Raw genomic sequence first — 20,246 nt, 5'->3', positions numbered from 1 at the left:
TTGCATGCGTCAGTCAGGCAGAGGAGAAGGAAGGAGTAGGAAGGGTGCAGGGAGCGCGTGGCTCCTGTACCGAGGTAAGGGTTCTCCCTAGATCCCCAGGCAGGCCCCAATTCCCGGTAAGGGCAGGGGGTAACTGAAGAGGGACGGCCATAGCTAGGGAGGTCACCCTTAGGAGCGGAGGGTGCAAGTTTGGCAGTGCCACAGCGGAGAGGGCTGTGGGCACTGGCAAAGAGGCACAGCGTGCAAGCAGTGGATTTGCTGCGGGATCCAGGTGGCTGTGTGTGATTGCAGCTGTCTGTGTGTGTTGTCACTGCATGTGCTGGGCGCAGTGCGTGCAGTGTGTGTGAAGCGTGTGTGAATCCCTGCAGGCTGACAGTGTGAGCTGTGTGTCGGCTGCAGGTGAGTTAGGCTGTTAGGATTAGCCAGTTACAGATAGGACTGGGTAGCTAGGGGAAGGGGGGCAGGTTATTGTTCCATAGGCCCTAGGAGTTTTCCCCAAGCCATCCCAGGTTGCGGTTCATCAGGGACAGGCCCTAGGTTAGGGTTCCTGTCCTGATAGTGTTGCTGCCACTCTAGGAGTAGTTAGTGATAGGAAGGGATAGCGGCGGTTGCTGTTCCCATGCGGTTGGTGTTGCCGTGATCCGGTTGTAGTTCCCGTGGAGCGGTGGGACCCTCGTTGGGGTCTACCGGCAGAAGTACCTGGAAAGGATCAGACGGACGTCTTACCCTTTTAGAAGAGAGTTGCGGTCCCGAGCATCGGAGTGCTCGGAAGGTACTGGAGTATATAAGTGCACCAACTGGGCCCTAGCTTAATTTAGTGACTGCGCAGTCACCCACGACCTCCGTAGGATTGCGAGACATTGGGTGTGGGGGATCACAGGACACTGGGTGGGGAACACCAGACATTGGGCTGAGGTGATGCGGGTAGAGCATCAGGTTATGTTATGTGATGTTATGTATTGAGTTATATGTGTGTGTTAAGTAAAGTGTTAGTTATTGGTTTATCATCTACGTGTGTTATTGTATTTCTTACCCAGGGCTATCTTTCATAACGGGGATCCTGGGTAAGTGGAGGCGCTGCACCAGGTAATGGTAAGGGTTTCCCCAGGCTCCCAGCTAGCGGAGGCTCAGATCTCCTGGAGCCACAGGTGTTATGCAGTTACCAGTAATCCCTTAGAGCAGGTGTGTTGCGGGGAAAGGAACCGGTTAGACCACGAGGGGCCAATGTGAGATTGGGTGGGTCGGCCGGTTCACAAAAAGGGTTACATTTGGAGGCGCTGCTGAGAGATCAGACCTGGGGTGCCCTGTATGTTTTTTTCTAATTCCCACACATTGGGCTGAGGTGATGCGGATAGAGCATCAGGTTATGTTATGATGTTATGTAATGTGTTATAGTATTTGCTATGTTCTCAGTAAAGTGTTAGTATTCTTTCTATTGTTATGTGTGTTATTGTATTTCTTACCCAGGGCTATCTTTCTTAACGGGGATCCTGGGTAAGTGGAGGCGCTGCACCAGGTAATGGTAAGGGTTTCCCCAGGCTCCCAGCTAGCGGAGGCTCAGATCTCCTGGAGCCACAGGTGTTATGCAGTACCAGTAGCCCTTTTGAGCAGGTGTGTTGCAGGGAAAGGGACCGGTTAGACCACGAGGGGCCAATGTGAGATTGGGTGGGTCGGCCGGTTCACAAAAAGGGTTACATTTGGAGGCGCTGCTGAGATATATCAGACCTGGGGTGCCCTGTACATGTTTTTTCTAATTTGTGTCCTATTTTTGTTCCACCATGTGGGTGCTCTCAAAGCAGGAGGTCTACGCATGGGCCTTGAAGATGAACGTGCCCCCCAACCGCGCGGTTGCCGTCGGGGCAGTCCCCGCGGACGTGTCCCTGCTAGATGTCCAGACGCAGGTTAGGGAACTCCCTGGGCTAGCTTGTACATGTGTCAGAGGGCGAAGGTATGATGACACCGTGCAATGGTCTACCGTATTGATGCATATGGGCCAGGCTATAAGCGAGGAAGACGGCCCCCAATTATTGTATCTACCCGGGGGTCCAACTTAGGGATGCCCCTTTATTAACCCGGACTTGACAGTTTCCCCCTGTAATGACAGCCCTAGTGTGGAGGACAGGGCTGTATTCAAAATGGAGGCTCCTGCAGCAAGGGATTCTGCGAGGGGGAGGGAGTGCCTTGAACAGCGATCAGCCACGTCTGTTCACCATGAGAGAAGTGACGGATGCAGAGCAGAACACCCCTGGCTGTATAGAGTCCTACGGTCCCCAGATTTAGCATTGCCAATAGCATTATGCCCGTGTGCATTCAGAGACTGGGAGGTGACTGGTGGCTGGGTAGATGGGTTAACTAGGTCACCAGTAGCGCTCACGAGGACAGTGGTAGATGGGGAAGAGTGGACGCACTGTTGCCTGAGGGAATGCGACTGCCCCATCGGCGAATTGACTCAAGGGCCCGAGTGTCCTGACTGTGCGGTACAGTTCCTGCAACCCAAACTGCCGCAGCCTACCGAAATGCCAGTGGGAGGGGACACTGTGGTAGAAATGGAGTGTCCTTCCCCTGAGAAGGAAATAGACTGCCAGGGGTTACACCCCAATGTGTATATGCCCTGGCGGGCGCCAGGAATAGATGAAGTTGTGCTAGCGTGTCCCTGCCTGCAAAAAGCCTGTGCCCCGGGAGCAGTCCTGTCGCAGTTACCGCTCGACTTCAAGGACATCGAGGTGGATGGAGAACTGGGTACCCAGTGTTTTATGCCAAATTGTGACTGTCCTAGAGGTGCACTGGCGTGGGAGCCCCAATGTGAGTGTTGCGGGGCCTGGTTCCTAAAGCCTATCCTGCCCCAGGCGGCGGAACCAGCCGAGGAAGAAGAGGAGGAGCCGGACCTCCCTCCTACAGTAAATGATACTTGTCCTCAGTTTGTCTTAATTCCAGAGGCCTCCGGGGACCCGTGTGGCCAGACCACTGTTGCAGACCCTCTCAAAGGGGACATGCAAATGGAAGAGCAGGGACCTCTGATGGCGGAACCTGCGGAGAAAGATGCGCCTGATGGTGCTACCAAGGTGGGTGAAGCCGCTACTAATGCTTCTACTTCAGCAATGGAGGTGGTGGAGGGTCCATGTGCCCAAATGGACTTTCCAGACGCTGAGCCGGAGCCGCTGGAGGCGGAGCTCCAGATGTTGGAACCCCAGATGTCGGTTCCAGACCCGGTTCCTGAGCAGGAACCACCGAGACCAGAACCACAGATTCCGGAAGGCCAGGGTAAGGTGTTTATACCCCCGCCCATGTGTGGTGATTCTAGCGACCAACCGAGAGTGGTGATGCGCCTGCCGGCGGACCACTCCAGTGAGGTGACCGAGGTAACCACCTCAACTGATGCAGACCATGATGTGGGCCCGTGTGCCCTGCAACGGCCAGTCCGGCCTACCACCGAGGTACCAGCGGTCCCAGGCTTGGGATCAGTACCTGCCAACACCGACAGGGGTAAGTTGACTGCCCCAGGGGTGTCGGGTGTGAGCTCCCCGGTGATCGTGGAGCCTGATGACTCCAGAGGTAGGGTCACCCGGGCGATGGGCTCACCCCGTCATCGCGTCCTGGTGGAGGTGTCTCCCCCAGAAGATCTCTGCAGATCGTGGAACGAACTCGACCTCACCAAGGTATCCGGTGTAGCGGACCGGAGCGACACATACTCCTGCACGAGGAGTCTCCAAGCTTGGCCTTCTCAAGACCCGGGCCTACCCGAAGAAGTGGTGCCGTCCGCGGAAGAAGTCACCGTTAAAGGGATTGTTGGAGCGGACAAAGACTCTGTTGAGACCGCTCTGGTAGTTGTGGCCTCTCCCAAATGCGCGATGGAGCGCTATGTTCGCCATGTGGTGGACCGAGGCAAGAGACTGAGCCTCCCTGTCTCCCGTGAGACGAAACCGGAGGATCCGGAAAGGGTCAACACCCAGGACCCCGTACATTTTTTTCTGCGAGAGGGAGAAGGTGGGTTGGTGCAAGGGACAGGTCTTGAGCTCCAAAAGACTCACAGGAGTCAAGGTGGGATACCCTCACCCAGTCTGTTAGGGGCACTCCACTCTGAGACTCAGCTGGCCTCGGGTATCCATGCGGGGATGTTGGGTACAAATGGGGAATTGCTTGTGTTTGATGTACCGGTTACAATGCATTTTCCATTATATAACCCACTGTATGGTTGCTACCCAAGCGAGGGCGTTGGGATTCTGCGAGGGGGAGAATGTAGCCCCGAGGTATATTTTCGCTCCCTGGCCCTGCTCTGCGTGTGCCAGGGGATCGCGGGTGCCGCTGTTGTCTCTGACGGACCCGCCGGGAGAACGCAAGGGTGGGGGCCAGTGCAGGGAGCAGCGCGATGCATTGCGGCGCAGGCCGGTTGCCGGGGACGCGATCGGGCCGTTGCTAGGGCCGCGATCGCGTTGCCACCGGCTCGGCGGCTTGAAGAGAGGGCGCCGCCATTGCGCGTTGGTTCGCGCATGCGCAGTAGGGCGGAAGCGCGCGATAGGACTCCAGGGATAGGGAGAGATCGCGCGAGAGTAGGGAAGTGTAGAGGGAGATTGAGGCGGCCATTAGGGGTTCGCGCATGCGCAGGGCAAGTGCGCACGCGGCCCCAATGCTTTAGGCAGCCCCTGGGGACTACAACTCCCAGGAGGCTTAGGGAGACAGAGGTCAGGTGCTCCCTTGCGGCCAATAGGGCTGGAGGAAGCTCAGCCCGGGAATATAGATACATTTCCCGGGCTTTGCAGAGACAGTCAGGCAGAGGAGAAGGAAGGAGTAGGAAGGGTGCAGGGAGCGCGTGGCTCCTGTACCAGGTAAGGGTTCTCCCTAGATCCCCAGGCAGGCCCCAATTCCCGGTAAGGGCAGGGGGTAACTGAAGAGGGACGGCCCTAGCTAGGGAGGTGACCCTTAGGTGCGGAAGGTGCAAGTTTGGCAGTGCCACAGCGGAGAGGGCTGTGGGCACTGGCAAATAGGCACAGCGTGCAAGCAGTGGATTTGCTGCGGGTTCCAGTCAGGTGGCTGTGTGTGTGCAGCTGTGTGTATGTGTCGCTGCATGTGCTGGGCGCAGTGTGTGCAGTGTGTGTGGATCCCTGCAGGCTGACAGTGTGAGCTGTATGTTGGCTGCAGGTGCTTTAGGAGTATCTAGTGAATAGTAGATACAGATAGGACTGGGTAGCTAGGGGAGGGGGCAGGTATGGTTCCACAGGCCCTAGGAGTTCTCCCCAAGCCATCCCAGGTTGCGGTTCATCAGGGACAGGCCCTAGGTTAGGGTTGCTGTCATTCTAGGAGTAGTTAGTGATAGGAAGGGATAGCGGCGGTTGCTGTTCCCATGCGGTTGGTGTTGCCGTGATCCGGTTGCAGTTCCCGTGGATCGGTGGGACCCTCGTTGGGGTCTACCGGCAGAAGTACCTGGAAAGGATCAGACGGACGTCTGACCCTTTGAGAAGTGTGTTGCGGTCCCGAGCATCGGAGTGCTCGGAAGGTACCTCTGAAGTATTATAAGTGCACAAACTGGGCCCTAGCTTAATTTAGTGACTGCGCAGTCACCCACGACCTCCGTAGGATTGCGGGACATTGAGTGTGGGGGATCACAGGAAACTGGGTGGGGAACACCAGACATTGGGCTGAGGTGATGCGGATAGAGCATCAGGTTATGTTATGATGTTATGTAATGTGTTATAGTATTTGCTATGTTCTCAGTAAAGTGTTAGTATTCTTTCTATTGTTATGTGTGTTATTGTATTTCTTACCCAGGGCTATCTTTCTTAACGGGGATCCTGGGTAAGTGGAGGCGCTGCACCAGGTAATGGTAAGGGTTTCCCCAGGCTCCCAGCTAGCGGAGGCACAGATCTCCTGGAGCCACAGGTGTTATGCAGTACCAGTAGCCCTTTTGAGCAGGTGTGTTGCAGGGAAAGGGACCGGTTAGACCACGAGGGGCCAATGTGAGATTGGGTGGGTCGGCCGGTTCACAAAAAGGGTTACACTTATATCCTGCTTATATGCAACTTTTGATACTGTGGACCACTCGTTTATCCATCACAGTCACCACACTCTTGGTATCTGTAATAAAGCTCTAGCCTGTATTTCCTTTTACCTCTCCCATTGTACTTTCAAGTGTTTTGTTCGCCAACACCGCCTCCTCCTTTGTTGATCTGTGTGGCCGTACGCCAGGGTCTTCTCTTTTTTCTATGCATGCTCTTTTAGGCAACATGATCACATCTTTCAGGTTAAAATATTACCTCTATGCTGATGATACACAAATTTACTTTTCAACCCTTAACCCCACACCTGGTGTTCAGACCAAAGTCTTTGATTGTCTCTCTGTTATATCATCCCGGATAGCCCTCAACTTACTCAAAGACAGGAAGTCCTCATACTTCCTCCCAAGCCTGACCCTACTGCCCCCTTCTCCTTTACTATTGGAAAGAAATTGCTTAATAAGTATTGGACGATGTGAGAGACAATAAGCTGAGCACTCCGAGTCAAGGCGTGCTCTGGAACACAAGGGAAAGTCAGAGATAAAAGGTACAGCAGTTTCAAGCAGACAAGGCGTAAATGGTAAGACAAAATAAGATAGATAAGGCATGATAGACAGATACTTAGATAGGAACACATCTACTAGATGATGAAAAATCTGAGGTCTTCAACTTTTATATTATAATTTATTTGTAAAGCGCCAAAACATTCTGCAGCAAGGTACAATGGGGTACAGAGCTATGTATATTAAATAAACAGCTACATACACGTGAGGACAAACATGCACAGATACAAAGAAGTCATGATGGGCTTACTCGTGAAAGATTACAATCTATGGGGAATGAGGCACAATGTTGAAACAAGAAGGTAAGGTGGCTGTTCATTGTAGGATAGCGCGTGGCTCAGATTGGAGGATAGGTTGTAGAGATGTTGAAAATTGGAGGAATCTAGGGCATGTAGGTTTCTGTATGTGCTCATGGAAGTAGGTGTGGAGGGTGCATAGGTTACAGTAGAGTTAAAGGTTAGGAGGGGACGATCAGAGAAAGGAAAGGGCATGTTAGAGGAGTTAGAGAGAGCAGGAGTGGGAGAAAACCATGTCAAGGGAGTTATATTAACGTCTCCCAGTATGACAGTAGGTGTGTCAGAAGAAAGGAAGTGAGGGAGCCAACCAGCAACAGTTGTCAAGAAATTGAGATGCAGGTCCAGGGGGACAAAAGGCAGCGACAGGGGGAAAAGAGATGGACACCATGGACTTCAAAGGATGTGAAACAGAGGTGGGAAATAGGGGTATGGCATGAAATGTGCAGCTTGTGGAATGTAATATGGCAACTCCACCTCCCTGTCTATTCCCTGGTCTAGGGGTGTGGCTGAGGGAGACATCATAATAGGAGAGTGCAGCAGGAGAGGCGGTGTCTGAGAGGGTGAGCAAGGTGTCTGTAATGGCTGGAAGGTAGAGAGAGTTGGAAATGAACCAGTCATGTATTACTGTGAGTTTGCTGAACACAGATTGTGCGTTCCATAGGGCACAGGAAAAGGCAAGGGAGAGGTGTGATGGGGATGCGGTTGGCGTAATGGGGATGCAGTTGGTGTAATGGGGATGCGGTTGGCGTGATTGGCAGCGAGTGGTGAGAAGGAAACTTTAGGACAGGGTGTGGAATGTAAAAGGATTGGTATGTGGGTAGGGTTAGGATTGGGGAGCATGTTGCCACAGAATAGGAGTAGTAGTGACTGAGGAGAGGAAGAGAATTTTTATTTGCCTTATTCTGTGTCTATAAAAAGACATTAAAAAAGTTATGGTGGGTAACAAAAGTGATTACAAACCCTCCACCATACAGTGTACAGCAAATACAATTCTGTGTTTAGGAATGTGTGATTCAAGAGCTAACCAGTGGAGTTATTATGGATCCGACTCTGGTGCTGTTCCTAAGGGCAGGACATTCATCTGAAAGAAGCCGGGGTTGGTGATATTCCCATGTGGGATGTACTGTCCCACCACATAGAACATTCCATAGCCATCGGTGGCCAGTCCTACTCCAATTTCTGAAGAGGCCTTCCAGACGACCTGCGTGAAGTGACCTGTGAGATGCACGAGAGAAGACAGGGGGGTCCTTATTTATCGGGGAAGCTTCCTTATATTTATCGCTAAAATATATTCTCATATTTTCTATTTTTCCCCTGAAAAAATGCAATTGCTAAAAGCAAATTTGTCAGGAAAGTGACATAGAGAAGCATAACAAATTCACGCTCATTGGTGTGACAATGTACAAAAACTATTTTAATGTGTAAATTCTGTTTTGGCCATACATGTGTAACCGATAAATATACACAAATTGCAACAAAGCATGCGTCAGTTATATGCACCATAAATACATCAACATCGTACACTGGCGACACACTTTATTCGAGCTCGGCTAGTCCCACGAATTCGGGTATACTCGGGTGTATTGAGGTTTGTGACTGTTTTCTGCCCGAGTGCATTGCGTTATTTTCCAGGCAGGGATTGAAGCATTTTATTCCCGCTGGCTGCAATACTGCACAGTATATATATATATACTGCATTACAATTCATGAATTTATGCCATCTGGTAGACACGCGAAGCATTGCAGCCTATTAAATCCTAATCATTATCATTTAACAGATCAGCCGCCCGTCAGCCAGGCATGAACCATGGCTGGGAAGGCAAACGCAACGGGGCTTGTCAGAGGTGAGGAGCGGCGCATTCCAGGTATCTGCCAGGTACATACTGGGTATTTGCTCGAATAAAGTGTGTCGCAGTAGTACATCAACTTCTTCTTTCCGTAAAAGAGAAATGCAAGTAGGCGCACACTCGTAATGCATTCATATGTATGGGTGTGATGCACGTCATACAAACAATAACAAAACCTGCGCCAAATGTAAGAACGTGAACAATGACCTAGCAACATGTGCTGCTAATTATATAAGGTGAGAAATAGTTTATTGGGGACAATGCACTGTTTTCAAAAACTATTCTTCATACATTGCCCTCTATTTGGGCCTATTCTAGTAGCTTTGATTTTATCATTGCAAAATTGACCGTGTTGGCATGTTACTACATCACAGAATAAAATTAGTGTAAAAACAGTATTTATTAAGGCAAATCACAGGTTATATACGGTTTGTTTAAAAAAATGACATACCGCACGAGTTGGTAGCTGCTTTACAAGCGAAATGCCCGTAACATGCGATTTCCTCTATCAGTCTGGAAGAGCTGCACAGAGAGACGCTGCGTCTCCCTGCACTGCTCTGACAGGCAATCGCACTGTATATATTTTAATTTTAATAACATTGGATTGAAGCAGGGGGTCTCTGGACCTGACCCCATTACTTTCAGGTCTGGGGACCTCCTGCTTCCTGAGGTACAGGCCCCAGTATGGGGTGCTGGTATCTCCTGCAAGTTTAAATGTCCCGGTCACGAGGGGCGTTATCATTATCAGCTACTTCCGTTTTTCTTTAAGACTAATGATGGCGTTATTATCGCCTTGCAAACAATGACAGAGAAAAGTAAAATATGTGTCTGGGGATTTGGTTACTGACAGTCTTATCAGCAAAAGACATTAGACGCAGATTGTTAAAAAAAACTTCCAAAGCTTTTGTTTGCAATGGAAATGTTTAAAGATGTAATTTAACCCATTAAACATGCCACTGCACTTAGTATATTTGCAGCCTCCTTCCAATTTAAGATATATGAACGCTTAGCACTGTTTAGTTAATTCGGGGCCCTAAGGATTCCTTGTGATGATAATTTACCTGTGGTGCCTGAAAATTCAGGATTGTTGAAGTCATAATCCTTAATTTCATTGTACCAGGCATCCACCGCCACGTTACCTGAATAAATTGGGGGAAAATAATCATTTGAACTGTTCTGCATCGTATTACGGCTTAAAGAAGTGTTTCCTCTTGGGGCTTTTTCTTTTCTTACCACATTTGAAGCTGGGGGTCTCCGAAGCTGGGGGTCTCCGGAGCTGGGGGTCTCCGGAGCTGGGGGTCCCCGGAGCAGAACCGTGTTGATTTCAGCTCCAAGGAAACCTCCTTCTTCCCGAGATAATTACCCCGGAAGGTGCTGCTGGTAGCAACCCTGACTGGGCACTCAATATGGCGGTTTAAAGGTTCCGCGCATGGCGGGTCATTAGGAAGTCGCGACATCATCCCATGCGGCTTCCTATTGGCCCATGTGACGCGGGACCTTTAAACATGCAGGAGAGACCTGAGGCACTTTGTGATGTAAGTAACTCGGGGGCAGGAGGTCACCGGAGCCGAAATGAACGCAGTTCAGCTCCACAGACCCTCTGCTTCCTACTGTACCTAGGGGGGAACCATTTTTTTAAAGGCACAATTGCATTAAAAAAAGAAATCTGTGCTGCTCAGTTTTTTTCCTACATAATATAACCATTTTTTACCATATTTGAAACCAGAGATGATCCGGGCCCTGCAAGATACGGTGATCCCCCTGGCTCCTGATATGTTTAATGTGTGTAATTCCTTTCAAAGAATTCTTGTTACGGGTGAAACATTATGGCCACTGGCGGCAGCCTCACTTTAGCGACCAATAAATAGCCTTAGCATCATCGTTGGTGACATTGCATCTTCCTATTGGGTGACCTTACAGTCGCTTTCTTTCTTCTTTGCCAGTAGCAATGTATGAAGTGTTTGCAAAAGTTTGCGAACTTGTTAAAATTCGCATTTTTGTGTGAAAAAAAATAATGGAAAAAATTTCACTTCACCCAAAAAATCCCAGGGTTATCTGACCCCGATGTGACTATGGTGTGCACGGTCACATGACCAAGGTGTGCTTGCTACATATTTTCCCTGTCTAACTGCCCTCTAGGGGTGTGTGATGGCTGCCCTTGTAGACCAGTGAGCATACAAGTAGCTCTCTACTGACTTACAGTATAGATAGTATAGGAGGTTTGATAGTAGGAATCATATACCTGCCATTTCTTTGGCGCAGCGGTTGCTCATCCAGTACAGGTTCTCTCCGTATTTACCTCCGCTGTGTTTCATGGTGTGGATGGACAGCAGATAATCAGCCCAGTTTTGTGCTGAGTTGCACATATCTCGATTGAGTTGGAGAGGAGGCGCCCCATGGTTCTCCCGATAAGTATTATGGGAAGCCAGGAAATCCTGCTCAAACTGGCTCATATTAACACCTTTAGAAAATGAAAGATTAGTTGTATGTGTTCCTCCGTCCAGTGATGGTGAAACAACCGGGCAGAAAAACATTCACGTGCCTATCCTAATCACCACAACCCCTCAATGATTACATGTAATTATCTATTGTCTCCTGGTAGAACAGGACAGTTATACACCAAGAGACCTAACTGTTCACATCAGCACATTTTGGCAAGAGCAGTTGCTGACTTAAAACAGCAGGCGGCGCTGTTTGTGTCTTTGATAAGTTGTTTAGTAAAGTGCACTCACAGAAAAAGACAATTGAAAGACTTGCACAACTTATCCCCTAACTATAATAAGGAACCAATCAATACATATTATCATACAGAGAGACTGTGTCCTGCACACTCAAAAAAACCTCCTAAATCAATATCTAAAGCATATATAGATGAACACAAAAAATCCTATAATTGTATTATGTCTTCATTTATATAGCGCCATTAGTGTACATAGCGCTTTACAGCAGTAATACACGTGACAATCATATAAATAATAAATAATACAAATAACAGATCAGGTGAATAAGTGCTTCAGACATAAATGTAACATTTAGGAAGATGAGTCCCTGCTCCGAGGAGCTTACAATCTAATTGGTACGGTATGTAGGAGGAACGTACAGAGAAAGTAGGGGGGCATTCTGGTAAGTGCATCTGCAGGGGGTCAAGCTTTATGTATCATGTGTCTAGTAATATCTACGGTGCTACTCATAAGCTTCTTTAAGCAAGTGTGTCTTAAGGTGGGTTTTAAAGGTGGATATAGAGGGTGCTAGTCGGGTATTGAGGGAATATATAAGGGAATATATAAGGAAATATAAACAATAAAATTGTCTTTACTTTTCCTTAATATGTAAATTACCCGAATCAGCGGCCTGATTCTAGCCCTCTGACCTCCATCGACTCCCCGGGTTCTCTAGGTATTTTGGTTGTTAAGAATATTTTACGGGGGGAAAAAATGGCAGACTGGGTCAGCCCCACGGGATGCGGCCAAAAAAGGCTGCGACATCGGTAGATGATGTCAGGACTTTCTATTGGGGATACCCGTGGGAAAATGTGTAGGATTTAGTCAGAATCAGCACAAAAAATTACACATACCTCAAATTCCACAATAAATGTCACAAATATTGGGTATTGTTGCTTTGCAGCAGCAATCTGTGCTGCTCTATTTTGGGAGGGGGGGGGGTTGGGGGGTGCTTGAAACAAAAGGGATCCCAAGGAACCGGCACACTCAAATCTACGGGACACGCTGTTATTTAATTTTGAAATTCCCTTACGAACAATATGGCCACGGGGGCAGCCTCACTCTGGCAGTGCAATAATTGCGAGATGACATTGCAGCTGCTGATTGGGCGACACTGAAGCCATCTTTCTGTTTCCTTGCAAGTACTGGCAAAAGCAAAAGAAACATATACATCTTGGCAATTGTGGGGTCCACCGACTCTGTGTGGACCTCCTGGTTTATAAATGGTAAAAAATTAATACTTGGGGAAGGACGCTGCTTTAAAGCCCTAGTAATAATTACCTGCGTTGCTGGCCATGGCTGGTTTTCTTACTGTTTATCAGCTGGAGGCTCTATGGAAACAAAGATAAGGAGTGGTCCATTAACCCCTTAATTGCCAGATGAGTCTTCTGGCACATAAGGGGTTAAGATGCAAGTGCTTCCCAAATATTATCGGAACATATCAAATTAATCTATAACCCTTATGGTGCCCTTATGATGTTCAGAGCACGTCAGAAGGGCCAGACCCAAGAGTCACTTATAACTTTCAATGAACATCATATAAATTTTGCTTATTGACCAGGGGAAGATCCTGTTCTTAACGTGGTCCAGTCCTCCAGCACCCTAAGCATTGATTTTCATACATTTTAAAGAAAAGTTAAATTACACAGAGTGCTTGCTCTCAGTCATGTAAAATATTATTAATTATATTAACAATATTTTTCTTACAAAGTCATGACAATGTACTCAGTGCTGTATATAGAATTTATAGGATGTATATAGAATTTGACAAGCACATTAGGTCCCCGCCCAATACAGCTTACAATCTAATTTGAATGCCTGAGGCACAGGGAGATACAGTGACCTACCCAAGCTCACACCGAGATTCAAACCAGATTCACTCAGTGGAAAAGGAGTAACAAGTCCACTTATCACTGAGCTTCTCCTTCAGCTCATTTAATGTGGAGGGCACAGGTTCCTCCTTCTTGTGGACTAGGTTCTCTTTCAGAGACTCCCTACTACGCTGGGTGTCTGAAAGAGATGGAAGCGCTGAACCATGAGTGAGTATAACTCAGCATTACCTCATAAGCCAGTCCTGATGACATCCCCCATACCACCACGGGAAACTCAGGGATTCTGTAAACCAGCAGGTGCACCACACTACACTTCATGTAACTTGGGTCAGTGTCCACATAGGGGGGGGCAGTATGAGATTGGCCCGGGCAAACACCGTTACATACATTATATACCAGTTGCATACACAGTAAGAGATAATATATATTATAGGCGTATGTAACAATTACAGACAAGATTAAAATGTGAGACAGCTTTAGTTTTGAAAGAACTTAGACTGGTGGCGGCTGTGAGAGTCTCCAGTAGGTTGTTCCAGTTTTGTGGTGCACTGTAAGAGAAGGAGGAGCGGCCGGACACTTTGCTGAACCTTGGGACTATGAACAGTCTTATGGAGTCATATCTCCGCTTCTGGAGTGACTTTAAGGTAATCTCGCTGCTAAAAAAACACACTTTCCATTAAAATCGCACTTTCTGACACAAAGCCCCCATATTTCACTGAGCTTGTCCCTTGAAGGTTGATATCTTTCTCACTGGGATTTACCACCTTAAACATGACACCAACATTGGTTAATTTTGGTCCAAGTTGGGGCAGCTTTAAAAATGAAAAAAGCACAGGTGTGCACTGTGACCCGAGGAATAAGTAGCTGGACAAAATACCATTTAATACGATTTATTGAAGGTTAGAACAAAAACACATCAATCCAAAAAAATCCCTCTGACACGTTTCATACCGTCATGGTACTTTATTAAAGAGTAATAAAGTACCATGACGGTTAATCAGTAAATCGTTTTAACGGTATTTTGACGAGCTACTTATTCCTCGGGTCGCAGTGCACAGCTGTGCTTTTTTCACACCGGGATTTAAACCAGTGAAAAATACAAATAGCTCAGAAACTAGGTAGTCTCCAAAGTTCAATGGACAACAGATCCGCTCCGGAAAAGACCCCCTTGTTCAGGTACAAAAAAATGGCAGTGACATGTTTAAGGGGTTACACCTGGGTGATTGAAAACCTTATCGTTATTGGCTCTCTGATACTGTAAGGACAGGGAGAGATAACGGTAAAGAACAGAGTCCCCCTAAAAATTCAACCAGGAACGTATTTTCCCCCAAAAGGAAAAGCAGTCAAATCTTTGGTATTAGAATGGTTTTTATTGTTAAGTCCTCCCTCCTCATCAAATAGCTGCACCCAGCACTCCTTTATTTAGAATCCGTTATTTTTTTCAACTTGGTGGAATTGTGTTTTTTTAACATAAAGAAACATAACATTTCTTTATTTCAAAAAGACATCTCCCTGTCTCCCCTCCTGGTTTGTGGTGGAATGAAATCTATGGCCAAACAGAATTGCTGAGAAACAAGGAAAGAATCCCACAAGATGCACTCACTGGGGGTAGAGCTCAAAATAAATACATTTTATTAATGATAGCAAGAAAAACAATCTAATTAAAACCTGGTATCTGAGCGCATGTTGGTACCCCCAGTGAGTGCATCTTGTGGGATTCTTTCCTTGTTTCTCGGTACATATCTTTATCCCTGATAGCACCCTTTCCAGTCTCTACCCTCGTATCCCAGTGGCTGAGCGGGGTTACTCCACATCTTTTTCCCCCCCTCCCTTATTACCAAACAGAATTGCTGTCATACCAGTTACCCTCGAATCAGTCCGCAGGTACAAGGTACAGCTCAGCAACTCCTTTGCATGACTAAGGCTGAGCCCACGGTGGCTGCTCGAGCACGCGCTTCTGTGCGCGCCCCCCACACGCACTGCTGCAGCCTGCAGCCCCAGCGATCTGTGCGCTAGTTGCAGGAGTTGGGTCGCGGCCGATCGTGGGGTGTGGCGGGGGGCATGGTGAACGCGTCACGGAGCTGGTTCGCCCTCATTGGCTGAACCAGCTCACGTGAAGCGACTGCAGCCCGATATGTCAATTGCGGCTGTGGCACCAAAATGTCGCTGTGTCAATGTCCGCAACGCCGTGGGCACTTAAGGAACTACCTTACACAATCGGGTAATAGTCTTTTAGGTGTGCGCGGACGCAAGCGAGCTCACGTAGTAACGACGCCACCGTGAGCTCTGCCTAAGGTGGCTGTTTATAGTATACAGTAGGTAAACACCTCACTGCAAAGGTTGTAATTAAATGTCAACACTGAGAATTTCTACAGAAATCACACAAACTCCAGACAAAGGCATATGTTAGTCTGGCTTCTGTTGCAGATGGTATTAAGTGGTACCTTCTATTTAGATAAGTATGAGAAGGGGGGATGTGACTCCAAAAGACTGTTCATGGTCCCAAGGTTCAGCAAAGTATCCGGCTGCTCCTCCTCTTACTGCGCACCCCAAAACTGGAGCAACCTATCGGAGACTCTCACAGCCACCACCAGTCTAGTTCTTTCAAAAATAAAGCTGTCTCACATTTTTATCTGGTCTGTAACTGTTACATACGCCTATAATATATATTATCTCTAACTGTGCATGCTACTGTATGTCTTATATATAATATATACCCTGTTCACTTACTGTATGTAACTATGTATCTGTAAACATGTATTATTTGTGATCTTAACTCTATGCCCAGGACATACTTGAAAATGAGAGTTAATTTTCGATGTATAACTTCCTGGTAAAACATTTTATAAATAAATAAATAAAAAGAATTAAATACTGTCACAGGAGACTAGGACATATTGCACCTACTGTCACAGGGACCAGGACTTATTGCACCTACTGTCACACCTACGCAGATTCATCTTCGTCAGGGGTGAAAGGTGCAGCCCTGCTTAGATTTTCAACCATTTGGGGGAGGGGAGGGGGAAGGAGAGTTTAATAGGACTTAAAAGGAGTGTTCACAGTGACAGAAAGACTGGGTGAAATAGAAGATACTGTAGCAAAGAAAGGGCAGAATATAGAATAACAAACATACATACAGTAGTTATGCAAAACCGGGGCAAATGATTTACACCAGATTTATCATAGGAAACATCCCATTGTTTTCATTTGGATTCCTATTTCTTTCTATAATAAATAAGCTACTGTTCTTTCCACTGGTTTTGGACCAGTTTTGTAGTTGAGTGACGTTAGACAATAGAACCTCACAGAGAGAGTGCAACAGAATGAAACACAGATGGGGTGAAGCTGCCCCAATAAACCAATAATATAGTCCACTACTATAAGTATACAATTCTTTATTCTTTGAAATTAGATTTGGGGGGTGGGAGCGGGGCCCAAACATCATACGTTAGGAGAACGGGGGTTCCAAAGGGAAAACTGGCTTAGGACCAAAGAGAGCTGAGAGCTGTGATACGTTTAACAGGTTAAATCTTGGTGTTTGGTAGCTTTAAAAATGACAGATACAGTATATGTATTGTTTAAATAATTTTTGAAAGTCTGAAACATTATCCCAAGACAAACTAAGCTACATATGTTTGAGAGTTAGGAATTCTAAAGATTCAGGAATCAGAAGCAACTACCAACATACTGTACCGATTTTATGAGTATTTACATACTGTATACAAATCAGTACAGTATGGTGGTACTTCCTTACGTAGTTCTGTGTCACTATCTTATATAATGCATCACTGCAATTTACCCCTTTTCCATCTGTAGAATATAAACAAACAAAGAAATATGTCATTAATAAATCCCCTTAATACGTGGGAGAATTGCACGAGATGTTACCATGGCCATTCGTCCAGCGTAGAATGTGCATAACTAGAAGACTCTGCCAGCCAACTGACATCACAGGTTGTGTGCAAAACGCTCAACAAAACCGTACAGAGAAAACGTTCTTACCGTTATCTCTTCTGTCTCCTTAGGATTGTCTTGTCTTGTTCGTTGTTGGGTTAAGCTGCTGTGTTGTAGAAGCTCTCAGCTAGTCACTACTATAGGAAGTATACTCACTCGCTCTAGAGTGATGGCAGTCTCTCGCCCTATATATAGTGATCAGCATGGCACAACGCACCTATAATGGCCTGGTAATTACCTCCCACTTTACTACGATTATTCAGAAATGTTCTAATTTCAGCTGTGTGACACTGTCCTCAATGCTGTTGCAATCTTTTGGGTATTTATGTTTCTGAATTTCGCTTCTTTGTGAAACTTTTTGCCACGTCTCAAAAAGATAATAATGTGGCAAAATGCATCTACGCTTTTACAATTTTGCAAACGTTCAACAAATATCACCAGACTGAGCAAAACATGGTGTGTGCCATATATACTGTATATAGTCTCTGCATTAGGCTAGTCTAGTGATTTTTGAGAATTTAGAAAATGAGCATATTCAGCTAAATTGCACATTCACTTACTGCTACACTATTTGGGTCCCTCTTCAATATGCTGTGATGCTGCTTCCCAGTGTTTGAGAAGAGTTCCGTTCCATTTACAGTAACTGTATGGGACTCAAGTCTTCTCCTGCTCGGGGAAAACGGCTCCCCAGTATATCGATTAGGTAGTGGGACCCTAGTTAGCACAGGTCTGAATAGAAAAACCTAAATGCCAGGCTCAGGAAGACCTATAGGAGGCGTAAGAAGTCACCAAAAATATGTTTCCTTTAGAAAAACATAACGAAAACACGGTGCTAAAAGTACAAGAGGTATGGAGTACAACTACTTTTTTTATTTACAGACCCACAGTACCACTACTTATTTTGTTACACACTTACTGTTCCGCTTGGTGTAAAATAATTGATTTATATTAAGAAGCCTCTGCCCATTTCTGCTTTGTAAGTATAAAATAGTATAAATCTAAAATTAGACGTAAAAAGGTTTTCTCCAAACTTAGAATGTTCTTTATTTCTGACACAGTATCACTTCTATTCTATCAGTCACTACTATTCTATCAGTCACTACTATTCTATCAGTCACTAAAATTCTATCAGTCACTACTATTCTATCAGTCACTACTATTCTATCAGTCACTACTATTCTATCAGCCACTGCACAATATCACTACTATTCTTTCAGTCACTACTATTCTATCAGTCACTACTATTCTATCAGCCACTGCACAATATCACTACTATTCTTTCAGTCACTACTATTCTATCAGTCACTACTATTCTATCAGTTATTACTATTCTATCAGTCACTACTATTCTATCAGCCACTGCACATTATCACTACTATTCTATCAGCCACTGCACAGTATCACTATTATTCTATCAGTCACTGCACAGTATCACTACTATTCTATCAGCCACTGCACAGTATCACTACTTTTCTATCAGTCACTACTATTCTATCAGTCACTACTATTCTATCAGTCACTACTATTGTATCAGTTACTACTATTCTATCAGTCACTACTATTCTATCAGCCACTGCACAGTATCATTATTATTCTATCAGTCACTGCACAGTATAACTACTATTCTATCAGCCACTGCACAGTATCACTACTATTCTATCAGCCACTGCACAGTATCACTACTATTCTATCAGTTACTGCACAGTATCACTACTATTCTATTAGTTACTACTATTCTATCAGTCACTACTATTCTATCAGTCACTACTATTCTATCAGTCACTACTATTCTATCAGTCACTACTATTCTATCAGTTACTACTATTCTATCAGTCACTACTACTCTATCAGTCACTACTATTCTATCAGTTACTACTATTCTATCAGCCACTGCACAGTATCACTACTAGTCTATCAGTCACTACTATTCTATCAGTCACTACTATTCTATCAGTTACTACTATTCTATCAGTCACTACTATTCTATCAGTCACTACTATTCTATCAGTTACTACTATTCTATCAGCCACTGCACAGTATCACTACTATTCTATCAGTCACTACTATTCTATCAGTCACTACTATTCTATCAGTCACTACTATTCTATCAGTTACTACTATTCTATCAGTTACTACTATTCTATCAGTCACTACTATTCTATCAGTTACTACTATTCTATCAGTCACTACTACTCTATCAGTCACTACTATTCTATCAGTTACTACTATTCTATCAGCCACTGCACAGTATCACTACTATTCTATCAGTTACTACTATTCTATCAGTCACTACTATTCTATCAGTCACTACTATTCTATCAGTGACTACTATTCTATCAGCCACTGCACAGTATCACTACTATTCTATCAGTCACTACTATTCTATCAGTTACTACTGTAGCCAGGTCCCCCCTGCCTGCCAAGCCCCCCCTCACCTTCCTGGTGATCGCGGGTGTCGCCGAGCCCAATGGCGGTCCCGTCGGCCGATCGGAAGAGTGGAGGCGGTCAGAATCCTGCTCGGGGGTTGCCGGGGACGCGTGCAGCCGGTTGCCATGGCCGCGATCGCGTCGTTAGTGCTCCCAAAGCAGGGCGGTGAGGGCGCCGCCATCTTCTAATTGTTGGCGCATGCGCAGTGCAGATCTCGGTGCGGTGGCCAGCAGGGAAGTTTGCGCATGCACAGGAGACGCGCGCGAATGAGGGCCAATCAGGAGAGGGCGCACAGAAGGGACTACATCTCCCATGAGCCTTAGGAGCGCCCCACGTGACCCCAGGGAAGCAATAGGGCTACAGTATCTCCCTGCTCAGGGATAGATACATGTCGCGGGGTTTAGGAGCACGTTAGTCGGCGTCAGGAACAGCTAGGGGAAGGAGGTAGTGTGCAGGAGTCAGTGACTCCCTGCACTAGGCCAGCAGCCCCCTAGGCCCCAGATAGCCCTGAGTCACCAGTAGTTTGAGCGTTGTAGGGACAGGCCCCAGGTTAGGGACCCTGCCCCTTACTACACAGAGTCAGTTAGGGACACAGCGGATGCCGCGCGTCCATCCAGAGG

At 46.5% G+C, this 20,246-nt stretch overlaps 1 protein-coding gene across 1 annotated transcript in view; it reads right to left on the bottom strand.

The window, feature by feature from the left end:
- The window catches only part of LOC142472443 (uncharacterized), a 54,598-nt gene extending 37,149 nt beyond the window's left edge, over positions 1 to 17,449 (bottom strand). The window contains exons 1-5 of the mRNA XM_075579531.1: positions 17,248 to 17,449; positions 12,695 to 12,744; positions 10,936 to 11,154; positions 9,755 to 9,832; positions 7,886 to 8,061 (exon numbers count right to left, since the gene is read on the bottom strand). Of these exons, the coding sequence (XP_075435646.1) occupies positions 7,886 to 8,061; positions 9,755 to 9,832; positions 10,936 to 11,154; positions 12,695 to 12,710 (489 nt within the window). The 5' untranslated portion in view covers positions 12,711 to 12,744; positions 17,248 to 17,449. The remainder of the gene's footprint in view (positions 1 to 7,885; positions 8,062 to 9,754; positions 9,833 to 10,935; positions 11,155 to 12,694; positions 12,745 to 17,247) is intronic.
- Between the last annotated feature and the right edge of the window lie 2,797 nt (positions 17,450 to 20,246).

This window comes from Ascaphus truei, chromosome 21 (assembly GCF_040206685.1).
Source record: "Ascaphus truei isolate aAscTru1 chromosome 21, aAscTru1.hap1, whole genome shotgun sequence".
Classification (NCBI taxonomy): domain Eukaryota; kingdom Metazoa; phylum Chordata; class Amphibia; order Anura; family Ascaphidae; genus Ascaphus; species Ascaphus truei.
Note: the sequence above shows the minus strand (reverse complement) of the source record. Positions and strands in the feature narration are given on the sequence as shown.